Source organism: Penicillium paradoxum (assembly GCF_028828445.1).
Source record: "Penicillium paradoxum strain IBT 22861 chromosome Unknown utg000003l_segment0_segment0, whole genome shotgun sequence".
Classification (NCBI taxonomy): domain Eukaryota; kingdom Fungi; phylum Ascomycota; class Eurotiomycetes; order Eurotiales; family Aspergillaceae; genus Penicillium; species Penicillium paradoxum.
The window spans coordinates 5,093,346-5,109,475 of record NW_026643181.1 but is presented as its reverse complement, the minus strand read 5'-3'; the positions used below and the strand labels follow the sequence as shown (position 1 = coordinate 5,109,475).

The following is a 16,130-nucleotide window of genomic DNA, read 5'->3' as shown; positions in this document are numbered from 1 at the left end:
CTCCACGTTGGAACATCTCTCACTGGTATATTGCTATGTTTTAGGATTACAACTTACCCATGCAACAACAGGACAAAGGTGATATGACTTGATATGATGTCAGGGTTGGGGGCGAAGAGAGCCAACTAACATGCCAGCCATTTCCAAACAAGTTATATCCGAGAAGCCGGAGCGTATATATAGTTTCTGATCAAGAAAGTGTCTGCCTGCGCTGGGATGACTATGTCGGGTCATCGCTATATAGTCGTGGCTTGACAGACTCACGATCACAAGACCAAGCGTGGACAGATCACTAGAAACTGCGCTTACTGTTAATTGCCATATCTCTGTCTTCACTGTGCACTACTCAGAATGGCCAATATCCTCCAACAAATCCTTGGAGAATGCCAACCTTCGCCAACCCAGATCAATCTCAACGTGATAACCTCATCAACCATACTCCATAAATACGGCTCCGACACCCCCTTCACGCTTACCCTCGAGGCGACCCTTCCGGACTCCACGAATACGCCTAATAAGCCTCTCACCATCCTTACATTTGGCACTCTGCTGGAGCCTAACGGCAATGCCCTCTACGAAAATGGTATAGACTTCATCAATAGCAACACAGGCGCCCAGGCAAAGCGTCCCAGCCTGACCGCACATTATGATTTCGGCGATAAGTCTAATATCCCTATCGATCCCCAGTATGAACAATATTTCGCCACCCTGGAGCCCGGTGTGCCGTACCGGGTGACGCACACCATGAAACCCTGTCCCAGACCTCCGCAAGAAGGTGGATCCAACACCGGGGCAGATAGAACTCCACTGGGGGAAGGCGAAGCAATGGAGGCTGAAGCTATGGTTCTCGCGGCATTTTCGCCTGTCACGCCCTTGGATGTGGGGGCCACATACCGGGTAGAGCTAGGGGATAAGTTGAACTGGATTTCCTGGTATCGATATGGATCAAAAGAGGAGGTGCTAAAGATCAGGTCTGCTGAAGGCCTGGTGCAGAGGATGATGGGGACCAAGAGGCATTCTGAGCGGGTGGGCGACAATAAGATGCAGGCAATTCCGCTTGTGATGCAGGGCTCTGCGGGCTTTAGGGTTGAGGATTAGGGGTGCCATTGAACTTGGAAACTTCGGCGTCTTGAAAATTGATGGGGATAATTATACATGGCAGCTGAGACTCTTAAATCTCGAGGCCTAACCTTTCCGCGCTGAATATGAGATTCTAGCGGGGCCGGAGAAAGCAGGAACCAATTGTACTGATGAAATATAGCTAGGCTATGTACGAAATGCACATCTGTTCAAACCATCCAGAACGTGGGTGCAAAGTCTGCGTTTACGCGCTTAAAGCGCTCCTCACGCTCTGTTGAAGAATGCATCACCCAGCAACTGGGTAAATGGCATTCTCTCGTACTCTGGGGCAAATGGGTGACACAGCCAACATCTTCGGACTGCTGCGCTTGTGGAAATATGGTAAGAAGCCATAGGATATCATAGTAGTCGAGGTTCTTCCTTGCAGTATTGACCAGTTCCTCTGTGATGTTGATATGTGGGTTGTGGTCGAGAACGGCAATGATTGTTTTGAGGTGTCCTCTCTCCATAATGATTCCCATCGCTCCTTGGGGAATAGCGATGTTGCGCTCCACTAAGAACCAGATTAATCGAGCCAAGAAGTCATGCTCGATGTTCAACCCGTCATTTGATTCATTTGATTCATTTGATCCTACAAATACACCGGTGCTTGCGGTGTCAAATAACACTTGATCGATAAATGAGCTTTGCTGGTCAGATGTGCTTCGCTCGCCAAATGAGCCTGGCTTGTCAGATGTGCTCTGCTCGTCAGATGTGCTTTGCTCTTCAAATGAGCCTGGCTTGTCAGATGTGCTCTGCTTGTCAGATGTGATTCGCTCGCCAAATGAGCCTGGCTTGTCAGATGTGCTCTGCTCGTCAGATGTGCTTTGCTCGCCAAATGAGCCTGGCTTGTCAGATGTGCTCTGCTCGTCAGATGTGCTTTGCTCTTCAAATGAGCCTGGCTTGTCAGATGTGCTCTGCTTGTCAGATATGATTCGCTCGTCAAATGAGCTTTTCTCATCTGATGAACTTTGATCGCCAGCCGAGCCTTGCTCACTAGGCAAGGTCTCAGGAATTCGAAATTTCTCCAGCATTTCTTCGGAAATCTCCAAAGTGGTGTGCTCCAATAAAGCATCCGATATTTGCTCACTGAACCTGCAGCCATCCTGCCATAGATGCTCCCAGAATGATTGAAGATCCAAGGGACGATTTTCTCCCAGCATAATACGGGTGGTTCTAGCAAAGTATGAAGGTGAATGAGCTGCAGCCAGAAGGATATCTTGAGTGATGGGCACTTTGGATCCTAAGCGACCGAGAAGCGAAATCAAGATATGTCCTGCATTGTATTCCTCGTTATTACGGGCGTAGGAAACGATTCTTTTGACCCTTTCCTCAGAAACCGAAAAGTCCAGATTTTCAAATTTCAGAAGAATACGCATTGCCTGAAATACGTTTGCGGTTTCAAATGCCTTTTGGGTAACTCGGAGCTTTGGGTTGTGGGCCAGGAGAGTTTCCAAAGCGTTCGCATGTGTTGCGAATGTTTCGACTAGCTGCTCATTGACAGAAAGGATGCCCCGGTCGATAAGAAGCTGAATGACTTCCCCGCCAGCAAAGGGGTTGTCGAGTATGCGTTGAACAATTTGCTGAACAGGCGCCTCATTTTGATTTCGATTGAGAAGGATTTCCATGGCGAGAGGATTCTGATAGGCAAACTCGAAAACCCCGGTCGGTACACTGGAAAAGGATGATCGGTCGAGAAGCATCGACATTGCACCCTGGCTCATTCTGGAGTTCTGAGCAGCAACGCATAGGAAATATTCAGGCACAGTATACTCAGGTCCAAGAATGCCAAGTATATACTCTACCACGGTCCCTATATCGCTTGCCACCCATGAGCTCTGCTCCAGTACTTCATGCAGTACAGTCTCCATGGTAGAGATATTCGGACGACCCATGGCAACCAGGAGTTGCATGTGTTCTACACTCCCTGTGGCCGCGGCCTCGACCAGTACTCTCTCTGAAACAGACACCAGCTGTTGTCTGCGAACAAGTTCTTTCATGATATTGATTCCGTCTGAGCAATGATCGAGCATTTTCATCATGATATCCTCCCCAATCAAGCGGTCCGGACCACATTCATCAAGCAGGATCTTGAATATTGAAAATCCCTGAACTTTGTTTACAGTGGCAGCGCGGAAGAGGATATGGCTTATCTCGGTCTCGGGGTCTTTGGCTTCGAGCAATAAGCCAAATGTCCTTGAATCTCGCCGATTCCAGGCAGCAGCAGTCAGAATCCGGTCTGTGACCAAGATCCTATGTTCATAGACTTGGATAAAGGCCTTCATGAGCTCAACATCGAACTCTTCCGCAACAGTTTCCAAGAGGTGCTGTTCCCGATACCCGGGCTTTATGAGGAGTGGGAACCATAGACTCGCCAGTTCGGGTTTGCTCATCGTAGCTTGCGCGAGCCCACCGATCGCACGTTCCAATGACCCGGTTGCTGTATCCTGTCGGTCTAGCACCATCTTTAAGATTTCTTCCAGATGCACGGTTTCTGCCGCGCCACAGAGAAATGGGTCCAAGCCGAACTTCACTGCGTCTCCAGTTCGATCAAGGAGCAGTTGAACCAAGAGAGGTCCACATTTTCTGTTGTTTGCTGCAGAGCACGCGACGTCCCAACTGATTTCGCTAGTCCCATCAGGTTGCAGTTCAAACAACACACCCATCCCCCAAAGTGTGTCAACAATCCTTTCCAGTAAATCAGCCCCTTCTTTTGAATGATCGATATGTTCCATCATTATCTGTGGCCTCTTTGGCTTCTGATTGCCCTGTAACAACAAAGCCAATAGTGATAGATGACCCTCTTTGGCAGCAGAGCAGAATGCGCTGTCATCATGCCACTCCTCGGCCGGTGTTTCCCCCTTCTCCAATAGGCTTTTGGCTGTTCGTATGAGGCCCAACTTTGAGGCCATCAGAAGAGGGAGGGGAAACTCGTTGTGATCCATGTACCATTTTCGATAACCGTCATTACCATCGTCTCTGAGTCGAATCCAATTGAAATAGCACTGTCGGTGAAGAAACAGATGATCAATATTTTCCTGAAGATCTTTCGGTGGCATCGAGCCACAACACTCCTTCATATGCCCGTCCCAAAACCGAGCCGCATAGTCCAACAGTGCGTTGTCTTGACAGTTGAATTCATCCAGACGAGTATCACTGCAAGAATGGAGCTCCAAAAGTAATCGATCCAAAATGATCGGATGTCCAAGTTTCGTAGACAGGTGGAAGAAGCTAGCTTTTTCTCGGGCATGCTGAGAAATCAGGAACTCCTTGACGGAGAAATGAGCCAGGCGAATGATATTTTCCGCATTGATAGACACCAGTGCTGTTGTACAAATCTCAACAACGCTTTTGCGAATTGGAAGGGACGCGACGGTAGCAACGGCATCTAATGCCAGCGGCCCCAGAGAGAAGCTGAGCCAGATGAGGATTGTGCGGGCTTTATCTCGATTCCTTTCATCAATCCCTGCCAGAATCTGCTCATATGACTCTTCAAGAGATTCTGGTATGGAGTCTAACGCCTCGTAAATATCGAAGGATGTGTGATAGTTCTCGAGTCGTTTGACTTGCAAGTCAACCCATCGGAACCGCCTGTAGTCCATCAGTTTAAGATAAACACTGTGACAACACTCAGGAGCCTACCGTTCAGGAATGTTCAGAATTCTGTTCTCAATTTCTGCATGAACAGATGGGTCAACATCCCTCCATCGTCCCAATTCTCCATCTTTGAGTTCGCTCCTGATGAAGGTCTCAACATCACCATTCAGGATATCCTCAATATCGAAATTTGTATAGCCTTTCATCTTTTCGGAGATGTCAGGTTCCCGCCGGCTTGTCGCGAGAAGATGAAGTTTGCTTCGGTGCTTTCTCATCAAGCCTATCATGAACTTAAGCAAAAGACCTCTTTCACCTCCCCTGGGTCCCCGAGGACATTCATCCAGAGCGTCAAATACCACGAATAGCTCTCCGGGTAATTGATGGATTAATTCATCTAGGCCCTCCAGGAGCTGTGCATAGTCCGGCTGTTTATTCTTTGTGCGGTCATCCCACCATTTTCGTATGGAGGTTGGCAAAGGACTTGGAGCGACCTGACGGATGAGACATCCAACCATGTTCTCAACATATTGCGTTCTTTCGTCGCTGAAATCAAAGTACCAGTATGCAAGCAAGTTGAAGTTGGTCCCGTCGCAGTATCTCTCAAGGTCATGGATGATTGTGGAACTGAGAGAACAGTTAGCTAGTTGTATTTTCCCGCAAATTGAGCTATGATGAGATATCACTCACCAAAGCACTGATTTTCCACAGCCCACTTCATTCGATGCGTTAGTAGATTTCAATATTCCGAGCGCATTTCATGACTTACCAACACCACTCAACCATAGAATGTCCCCTGGACTCGCCTTCCAATCGGTATATACTTTCGACTCGAGTAGCCCATTTCCAGTGTCGGCCGATCGGCTTCTCTGCTTGTCATTCTGAAATCTGGAATATGGGATTGCAGATATCCAGTCAAGAATTTCTAGCTCCTCCTTGTCTGTTTGGGTTAACCAGAGTACATGGGCTAGTTGTGGATATGCTTACTGCGAACTCGCGAGTAGATGTCGCGTAAGTCCTTGATCACTTCTTCATTGAGAGTTTCCAAGATACGTTCTGCATTCTTCCTTTGCTCTGCGATATTTCAGCGCTATCAAAGTGAAGTTTGGATGGGATTTGAAAACTTACCCTCGTCTCGAACTAACATCTTCCACCGATCAACGGCCATACTCGTACTCTGAACGACTTCCTTGAGATCCTGCAACGGCTTTTCAACCAGAGCAGTGATACTTTTCCAGATGCGCGCTATATTTCTGTTAGTTATCATTTACGAATGAGTGCAAATGAAATGCCACAGTACATCCGAACTTCTCGTTATTTGCCATTTGCACTTCGGCAGTATACTTGAGAGTTGCGACATAAACCTCCACAAGTGCATCCTCCAATCCTGAGTTTGCTTGTGCATTTTCCAACCGGTAGTTATTTTCAATGATGGTATGATAGGACAGAACACCAGCGAGGAATTCCGATGCTTCCATGAGTGCGTCACGTCGTTCGATGTCATTTTGGATTAGCTGTCTATAGTTAGCCCTCTTCACTGAGAAATTTCTACCGTCTTACTGTAAGCCCAAATGATACCAGCGACCATGCAGTTGAAGCTAGATATATTAGCTTTGTGACCATTATTCATGCACCGGAATTCTCTCACCATGACCAGTTGGATCAAAAGTTGCAACTGCCCCGATCAAGTCTTGGGCTTGCAAAGTGAATATGAGGATCTTCTTTGATACCTCGCGTGCATCACGGGTCCCCTCCTTCTGTCGAGTTCCGAGTCCACCCATCTTGACTTGCTTGTAGTTCTCCTCTGCTTGCTTTCGTGTGTCCTCGATGACTTGCTCGATTGGCCGGGCTGGTTCCCTCTTCAGCCATTTCTTGCAATCCTCGTCGAGCCTATTCTCTGCCAATTCCCAAAGATTGTGTTTCCGGGATTCGATTCCATTCTCAGATTGAGATTTGGAATCGCCAGGACTGTCGGCCTGAGACGCAGGCTGCACGCCCTGACCAAGCACGGGCTTTGCTTCGGACTCCGTCGCGCCTCTCCGCTTACAATCATCATTCTGACTCGTAGAATCTTCTTTCTGAGGTTTCAAAGTATTGGCATGTCTCTCCAGAGGCGCAACGCGCGTCGGAGTCGCGATTTTGCCTTTGTTTGCCGCGTTCTCGTCTTCGTTAGGCCGGTGGAGTCGGGGAGGATCGCTAGCGTCAACGTCCACGGGCTTTTTCTTTGAGAAACAGTTCAAACAGTGGACCATTGTGTCTAAGGAGATTGACTCGCTGTTTTGACCTTGGTAGCTTCAATAGAACGAAAGATTTAGGCAAGCAGGTTGGAAATCTCTCCGCAAGCCACCTATCGGATCTCATCACAACCGAGGTGATGGACCTGGGCACTAAGGGGAAACACGTTAGGCTGAGCTATTGGTCAAGGCTGAGTGCTCAGGTGCCGATGTCTTACCATTACCTCCTATTGAGAGAGTCCCCTATACTTGATTTCGTCTGCCACTTCTTGGAGAGTTCCCTTTCCGTTTTTGTGCTCAAACCCTGCCTCCTTTTGCTCGCAGAGTAAAGCTGACAGCCACCCTAGCATAGTCTTCCGGATAACCCAATGTTGGTCGAAGGTCCTGACTCTGGATCCGGCCTCTATGTAGGTATGTATGTCTATAGGCATTCATCTGAGGCTTTCTCCAGGTCGGCAAGGAGAATCCACGCCCTTCTGCTTCCTTCTTTGCTCACATCCCACGCTGCTACAATTTAGAGTCGATGAAACTCTTGGGATTCCCGAGTTCCGCCATGGTACCTATGACTAGATGCGAGCCGTTGCAGTCGCAAGTGGGATCGTCGGATTGCTCTCGTCTGGCATTCAAACTACGCAAACTTTGATTGATCATTATTCACTCCACCAAGACCAAGACAACGACATTTCAACCCTCATGCAAGATGTTGGAGATTCTCAGAATACCTTTCAACCGGTAGAACTTACGTTCCAGAAAAGCCGGACCTCTCAGCCTGACCCAGTAAGCTCTATTAAGGAATCGACAAAGTGCTGCAACAATACCATGGAGAATTGACACGGCTCCAAACAAAGAATACGAAACTTGATAATGGCTCAGTCAATACTTAGGTAGTTTATAAGACCGTGCACAAGTTGCTAGACAGCTTCTCCTTTCTCGCCAGCCACTAAAGCATCCCAGAGATTGGGGAACTTTGCGAAGCAGAGAATCTCTTCCAAGGAATACTGCTGAATCACTCCATGTACCATAGCGCCCGCATCGACGAGCCACTGCGCGATCTGGAGTCTTTCTATGGTTGGCAATCTGCGCGCACGGAGGATTCGACCACCCTCCTCCAAAAGAGGCACCTGATTGACACTTAATGCGATATGTAATGCGGTCGGTCCACTAGCAGGGTAGGCACTATGACGGTCCGTTACACCTGTAACGGCATGAATGTCAACATTCTGCTCAAACAGGAGCTTGACAATGTCTAAATTGCCGCGTATTGTGGCTGTATGGAGGGAAGTCCCAGTCCAAGCCTCGCCCTGGTAAAGCCCAGACGGCTTTTCCTGATCGTTGTTCCATCTCGTTGCAGACGCATGAGCATCTGCTCCCTCGGAGATCAAGGCTTCCACGATGTGCTTGTGTCCTCTAAAGCATGCCACATGCAGCGGGCGCCAGCCATAGTCATCCGCTGCTTCCGTGTCAGCACCATGACTTAGCAGAAGAGATAGAATCTCAAGTTGATCGTCTCTTGCCGCATGATATAGCAGTGGGATGTTATTCTTCCATTCTGCGATGGTTTGATTGGGATTGGTCCCTGCTTCAAGTAGCTTTGCAACAGTCGCGACATTGTGATTTTTCACAGCAAGTTCTAATGAAGTTGCGTCCTCTAAGGGAACTGGAGATGAGATATGGCCGAGCATTGCATCGGTCTGTGATGTGTCAGTCGCAGAATGGCAATCATTGTCAGGAGTATGCCCTTCTGCTCCTTCAGCCATAAGAGCTGTCATAAGCCTAACATTGCCCTCCTGAACAGCAAGGTCTAACAGCGTTTGGCCCTCATGGTTGGTCTTATTCAGGCGTTTTGCCCTTCTCAAGCAGAAACATACAAGCTTGGTGGAATCGCTTTCTTCTGGTGCTTCTTTCAGAAACCTTGTCCAGTGAGATGGATTGGGATGAAATATGGACCGATTCAACAGGCTTGATAAATCTTCCTGTTCTCCAAATAGTGCCGCAGTCAGAATTGGATCAAATGTCTGCAGTGATCTGCAATACAGGTTGGCACCGCGACTGAGAAGATTTGGAGATATATCACGCGATCCGCAGATGGTCGCTGCAAGTGTCAAAGCCGTCATCTCGCGCGTGTCCCTAATTTTGTCTCTTTTTTCGATTGTACCATAGAAGTTGATATCGGCTCCAGTAGAGCATAGAGCCTCAAGGGTTCTGTTGAATCTATCACACAGAATAGATGAATCCTCTTTGGAAGATTCTCGCTGGCGGATAAATGATTCAACGAGTAAAATCACCGAGTTTGGAGGCGAATGACACCCTTTGCTGCAAAGCAAAGCTATCGCATCAGCCTCAAGATCTTGAATGGCTCTTTTGACCCAGGTATCAGATCAAGGTGGGAATGGAAAGTGGCCCCAAGCTCTGAAAATATATGGAGAAACTTCCATCGCCCCTCGAGCAGTGCCATTGTTAACGGCGTAAGATTATTGCTCATTCCCTCTGGGCTGTCTGCCAGAGATGAGGCATGCACTTTCTCATTCAAGAACTCTCTTGGAGGAGAGAGTTTCCTCCCAGCCGCAATAAATAGAAGAACCACTGCTTTCAAGTCTTCCATCTCACACTGGGTGTCGTCGCATCTCGTCAAGGAATGTAAAGGTGCTTGTCCATAAGGACCAGCAGTATCAATGGGGGCGCCAAACTCAAGCAATAGTTTGATGAGCCGAATATCACGACGGAAAAAAGCCCTATTTAAGGCTGTCCTCTCAGAATCGTCGCGCAGCATTAGGTCTGCTCCATTCGAGAGTAATATCCGTACCATTCGCACGCTGCCGCCAGCAAGAATGAGAGGTGGAACACCCGCCGAATTGTGTCCTTTTCTGTTCAATCTCAAGCTAGCCTTGGTGGGCATATGTTGATTCACATTGGATCCACCATCAATCAAAGATGTCATCGTTTCCACAAACCCATTGAGAATCGCGATGTGTAATGCTGTTCTCCCTTGGTCGTCCGTAAGAGCTGTGTCCGCACCGGTTTGGAGTAAGCATTGCACATAACGCGGATCCTTGCGACGTGCTGCCATATGTAGCGCGAAATAGTATTCGGAACTGGCACCAGACTGAGCGAGCATTTGAGCAGATGAAAGTTGAGCATCACGAATTGCAGACACCAGTAGAACCGACTTCCAATGCAAGGGGTCTGATCGCATGTGTTCCTCGAGTTCAGCGCTCCCATAGCGATCTTCACTTATGTCTGGAATTATCGATTCGATTCCATTCACCTGTTCGCCCTTGGTAAGAGTTCTCCAGGGGTTTCGAGAAACTGGAAAGTCGAACCTGGCGGTTTCCCAAATGCAATTGAACCTGACATCACCCAGCTTTCCTTTGCGGGTTTCCAAATGTCGCACTAAGAGACCGAACAGGTCGCCATCCTTTGTATCTCCTGCAAACTCTATAGGGGTCACATTGCCTTGAGAATATGGCTTGATCTGTGCCATCGTCATCGTGTAAAGTGGAGCAACTTTCTTCGTTGAGCGCGAATGGTGGCCAAGAAGCTCTTGAACGACAGATAAATGACCGCCAGAGATGGCCCAATGGAGGGCTGTCCATCCCAGGGTACTTCGGAACTGATGGTCTACACCATTTGAAAGAAGCAGACGAACAAGCTCGATATTTCCGATGAAAGCGGCCCAGAAAAGCGGCGTCCACCCCTGTATATCCGGAAGATTAGGGTCTGCTCCCTTGTGAATAAGCACACTGGAAACGGCAAGATGTCCTTTCGAGCATGCCCAATGCAGAGGAGTCCATTTGTGAGAATCGGTTGGAGACGCATTCGCCTCCGCTTCCAGAATGATCTTGGCGGTCTCACTTAGATTCCAGTACGCTGTCATATCCAATGCATGTTGACCTTTGGGAACAGAATCAAACATCTCGTCCGCAATGCCACCTTCAAATTCCGGTCGGAACTGGAGAGCTTGGAATACAGAGTTCAGGAGCTTTTCATCATTCAGTAACGCCATGATCAGCAATTGCAACCTTTTTTCGGAATCCTGACTACAGATATGATGGCCCCAGTATTTTGCAGAATAACTCAGAAATTTCAACTCGTCGAAGCGCGCCACAAGCTCTTTGGAGGTATTACACGGCTCTGATATCAAGCCCTTTAGCCCCAGGTATCTCAAAGACGTTTGTGCAATGTCAAAATGCGAAGTTTCGGGTGAAATGAAGGTGTACAGGTACTCGTAAGCTGATGTGTGGACCAGACCAAAAGTATTTTCGGCTTGATTGAAAACAACCATGCCAACACAGATGCGAAGAAGAATGTCAGGAGTAGGCATATTCTCATAGTCTAGCCCGTCCTCATCTATCGCAAATGCAGTCATGATCTCTTCGACTTTGAATCTTCTTTTGGCGTAGAGGATCCAGGAAATCAATCGTCGCGCCATTGAGCTTCTCGCCTTTGACTGGTCATCGATGCGTTGCATAGTTGATTCAAACGTTTGTTGTAGGCCAAGAGCCTGCTTTTTTAATGTCTTTCTTATCTGGCCAACCGTGGTGAGACTAAGAAGCTCATCAAGAGTAAGCCGAGCAAGAAGAAATCTTGAAGAGGTCAGTACGTGCAATCGGGCGGAAGTATAGACTGATATCACATACAGATTCCCGCTCTTGGATACAATACCATCGATCAGTGTGTCGTCTTCGGCAAGCTCATCCTCGAAATCACTTTCCTTCAGTCTCTTCTCAATATAAGTTTTCAGGTCGTGAGTGCTTCCTGTGATTTCCAGCTGACTGGCCGTAATCATCTTCTTCTGAATGTGCGGAAGCTTTCGACTTGTGACGAGTACATAAATCCCAGACGTAGCAAGAGCTAAGCAGTGGTCCAAAATCTCACCCGGAAGCTTTATTTCATCAACAGCATCGATCACCAAGTATATTGGCTGGACTGAGCCAGCCTTTGCAATAATTTCGGCGATATCGGCTGCATTCTGCGGGGGATTGGATTGATCCAGGAACTCCTTCAAAGTGCTCAGCACGTCTTCACTTCCTCTTTGAATTAGCTGCCGACTTATACAGCGAAGAATGTTCACAGCTGTGTGTTCAGTCTGCGAAGGGAAGTCGCAGAAGAAGTATACCACGAGAGCGTCGCCAAGGCTTTTCTTTGCAAGGTGATCAACGACAATCGAACTGGTAAGATTCTCTGATTAGGAGCGACTCGTTGGTTGACGAAAACTTAGAAGGAAATCAGGAAGGGAGAATGAATGAATGATGAATGTTAGAGGGGAGTGAGGCTCTGCGATTTGAGGCAAGGCGCTTGGCTGCTTCAGGCAGAGGTGGGATGATCATGCCCACCCCTTGAGAGTTACGAAGCAAATGACCATAGCAAAGAGGAAATTTACTCACGCAAGAAAACTTTTCCCAACCCCCGCTAAAGCCTCGTCAGGAGAATTGAAACACCGTGCGGAGTACTCCGTATCGTTGGACTACTTACGTGGGCCATGGCACCACAGCATTCGCGATGACCTGTCAATCCAACACTTCACAATGGGATGGTTCAAAAACCATTGACCTGTTCCTGGACAAGAAATGAGCTTCTCTCGTAATTGCATCTCCACCGGCGGGAGCAAGGTGAGCAACATCGTGCGGTCTTGTTCTGTGCAAGGATTAGTATATCCAATTTGCGATCTCATATTTGGGGATGGACTTACCTATGCTGATAGACGAAACTTTCTGATATGTCGCATTCGTAGTAACTCTGCTTATGCATCAGCGAGAAAGGATACCTAATTTCTCAAAGCGTCGGGGATACACACAGGACACAAGCGGAAAGATACTCGGAAAGATTTTCTCTGAACTTATGAAGCATCTCAATGTGCGGTCTCAATTCCCTTTCTTGAAATGGTCTCAGGAGCCGAGATTTTCGCTTCTGAAGCTCAAAATGGAGAAGCGATAGTTCCTTGTAACAATCCATCAACGCATCATCGTCCAACGAAGGCGGACGCGGTGGAAGGAGGCCCGTAGGTTCGGCGTCCACAATAGTCTGTTCAATGCGAAAAAGGACATCCATCAAGGCCGATACCTCCTGGAGATATTTCTTCTGTATCTTAGGCGCATTCTTCACCTCCTGCACGTAGCTATAGCTTAATTGGGTGACTTGGGCAGCTAATTGAACAACAGCCGCAATGTTGGCAATAAGTCCAAGAGCTTCCATGGCGACGAGAAAGCCTTGAAGATCCGGAACCCTGAGACAGTCACCAAAATAGTTTCGGAGAGTTGACAGAGAAGCAATTGAAGTTGGCGACAGGCTCCAAGGCGCACTTTACCCCGCCGCAATTCAGCAGCACTGCCACCGCACTGCTTCGATCGCATGAGCCAAATATAGCGCCTTCTACTCCTGGGCTTGGAAGAACGGCGACAAAGTCCTTCTAGATCCCACTGTGTATCAATAGCAATACAATGATTCTACATTGTCTGGTAGATTTCTACCCTGTAGATCCGTCCTCGTGGCGTCCATGAGGCTAGTCCCACGAGTCCTCGAGGGCCGTCTACCTACGATAGCACCCAAATCCTGCTGGAGATGTGCCAATAGTGGCAGTAAACCTATTGAAGAATATGCTAACTATGCTCATTGCGCAGGCAATCTAGACTTAATATCCTACTTCAAAAATGTACCCATCTGTTACATTTCCTTGAAGCAACTTGAAGTTTGTTCTATACGATCACTACATTTATTACTACCTAGACACCCATGATACTTCAAAACTAGCATACAGTCCTAGAGCCCTCTCTATTTTTAATTCCACGCTATTGGTTATCCAAACAGCCTCTCCCGACTCATCAACAAAGAGGAAACCAGCCCCAAAGCACCAGCCACAAGGGGAATGATAAAGGCCCTTGCCATCGCGGAGGTGATTGCTTCGATCGCTGCAGCCCGCATATCACCACCGAGTTGCTCAAACAACGAGCTTTGGGATCCAGCAACAGCATTTCGAATTTCTGATTGACTGAATCCCTGACCTCTTAGAACGTGATTCAAGTTGCTGATGGCGTTTGATTGGAACGCTTGGCTGGCAATGACAAGACAGATGACCGTGGATCCAATCTGAGCAACATTTTGCAGGTTGATGGCGCTGAGGGCGTCAGTTGGCTTGACTTTCAGGCTGCCCACGGAGTATCCTAGCTGCATGGTGATTCCGGCGCCGATTCCCATCAAGACACTGAAGCCATAGATCTGACCCGTTGGTGTCGATGGAGAAAGATATCCCACGAACAACGCACCGGCTATCGTCATCAAGATACCAGAAACCAGACACATCGGCATGTAGTACTTGATTTTAGGTAAGGCCGCGCCGGAAGCAAGGTTGAGGGCGATGGTGAATAGGAGGAAGGGGAGGAGTCGCACTGCGGCCATGAGGGATGAATCATTCCGTGTGAATTGGAAGTAGATCGGGATGTAGAATGTGGTAAAGAACATGCAAGTATTCGCGCAGGTGGTGGTGATGTAGAACAAGACTTGGGTTCGGGATTTGAGCAGATGTCCGGGAAAGGATCTATGTTCGGGAGTGGTAAAGATGCAAAAGCTCTGCTGCAGTACGTAAAGCGCAAGCAGAACTCCCCATATCACAAGCATCGCAATGGTACGACGATCATTCCACTGCCAGATTCCACCCGCAAAGATGAAACCGATAGCAAAGGTAGCCCACATCGCTGCGCTGAGCACGAATCCAACATAGTCCAGACTGAGAAGTCGATCTCTGAGTGATCTTCCAGGGGATGGATCAATGACTGGAAGATATAAAAGGTAGACGGGAGCTGTGATAGCACCGATGATAAGATTGATATAGAATCCCCAACGCCAGGTGGCAGATGAATCCGAGAATCCGCCACCAACCACGGGGCCCAGGATCGCTCCCAAGCCCCAGACAAACCCAGTGCCGGCAAGATACACCCCGCGCTCATTCCGAGTCGTCATGGCCGAGATGTGATTCAGTCCTCCTAAATATATACCGGTTCCTCCAGCACCGGCAATCACACGTCCGACAACCAGGGCGCCCATATTCGGAGCGCCACCACAGAGAGCAGACCCGCCCTGGAACAAGACAATCCCAGCAATATAGAGCCATTTCATGTTGAAAGTGGTAAAAAGAAACCCGTAGGGCAGAATGACAGCGAGCGATCCAAGAGGGAACCCGGCTCCAATCCAGGCAAGTTGGTCGACCTGACCAAATCTCTGAATTACGGCTCCTTGGACGTCCGCAGCGATGGTTGTATCCAGTCCATACATCAATGCTGAAAGGTAAAGAGCAGCACAAATGAGAAACCATTTAAAGCCCTTGATCTTGCGTACATCGTCGTTGGCACCCGGGTCACTGGAGTGACCTTTCTCGTCAGGTGGATGGAGGTAGTCTTCGCTTGCCGGGCTCTCAATTTGCTTTTCGGTCGGTGAATATGCTATATTCTGGTCCATAGCTCTGGCAGTGCCTGGTTTATAGGGAGAAGAATCTCTCGTCATGGTTTAAAGCTCGTCGGGGGCTGAACTGGCCAGTGGGTGGTTAGGTGACCTGATCGAGGTAGTTATATCCAAGCATACCACGAAGAAGGTAGCAAGGGCCGTAGAACGAAGAGGAAAAACACAAACCACGGGAATAGGAGTTAAGGAATTGCATGATTTTAACGCCGATGGAATTGAGGTGTCACTGTCTGTTGTTTATAGCAAAGCCGATGATTGTCGGCCGAAGAGCCCAGGACCCTCTCGGAACCCCGAAAGGCTTCAACTCGATTGGCTTACCCTAGTTTCCGATCAATTTCAGGCCAGAATCTTTTATATTAGTCATACAAGCTCCAGGGTTTAGCGGACATAATCGGTCTTTGGATTGTAGTTGTATAGTTGCACGCTTGGTATCCCCGGGGGTTTGTGGTCGGGAAAGAGACTTAACTGCGCCTTCATCCCACATTGCACAGTAATGGATCAAGGGTGCAATGAAAGTTGGGAAGGAAAATACCTAGGAAAACCTGGATAAGAATGACTTCCCAGAGCTACTTTCAGAGCGTAGTTCAGAAGAGCACTAAAAGGACTTGCTAGGTACTAAAAAGAACATCGCAACACCGCAAAAGCGGCCGACTATACCTATGAACAGCTTCATTTCGCCCTCTTTCCAAGGTCGGGCCTAGGTACATACCTTAACTACATATTTCATCATGT

The 16,130-nt window shown here is 48.2% G+C and overlaps 4 protein-coding genes across 4 annotated transcripts; 1 reads left to right on the top strand and 3 right to left on the bottom strand.

Moving 5' to 3' along the window:
* Window positions 1–351: 351 nt before the first annotated feature.
* Window positions 352–1,098, top strand: N7457_003723 (uncharacterized protein; the record flags this gene model as incomplete). Its single annotated transcript, XM_057174768.1, has 1 exon — window positions 352–1,098. One exon carries the CDS (start codon window positions 352–354, stop codon window positions 1,096–1,098), a length of 747 nt encoding a protein of 248 aa, XP_057034919.1.
* A 191-nt stretch (window positions 1,099–1,289) lies between these two features.
* Window positions 1,290–6,965, bottom strand: N7457_003722 (uncharacterized protein; the record flags this gene model as incomplete). The annotated part of the gene is made up of 10 exons (XM_057174767.1): window positions 1,290–1,351; window positions 1,403–4,710; window positions 4,762–5,340; window positions 5,404–5,428; window positions 5,483–5,653; window positions 5,701–5,787; window positions 5,842–5,958; window positions 6,014–6,227; window positions 6,274–6,311; window positions 6,362–6,965. 10 exons carry the CDS (start codon window positions 6,963–6,965, stop codon window positions 1,290–1,292), a joined length of 5,205 nt encoding a protein of 1,734 aa, XP_057034918.1.
* An 893-nt stretch (window positions 6,966–7,858) lies between these two features.
* On the bottom strand, window positions 7,859–13,139 carry N7457_003721 (ankyrin repeat domain-containing protein; the record flags this gene model as incomplete). Its single annotated transcript, XM_057174766.1, has 6 exons — window positions 7,859–9,260; window positions 9,314–11,530; window positions 11,585–12,128; window positions 12,420–12,581; window positions 12,637–12,683; window positions 12,742–13,139. The coding sequence occupies 6 exons, from the start codon at window positions 13,137–13,139 to the stop codon at window positions 7,859–7,861; spliced, it is 4,770 nt and encodes a 1,589-aa protein (XP_057034917.1).
* Window positions 13,140–13,739: 600 nt separating this feature from the next.
* Window positions 13,740–15,395, bottom strand: N7457_003720 (uncharacterized protein; the record flags this gene model as incomplete). Its single annotated transcript, XM_057174765.1, has 1 exon — window positions 13,740–15,395. One exon carries the CDS (start codon window positions 15,393–15,395, stop codon window positions 13,740–13,742), a length of 1,656 nt encoding a protein of 551 aa, XP_057034916.1.
* Between the last annotated feature and the right edge of the window lie 735 nt (window positions 15,396–16,130).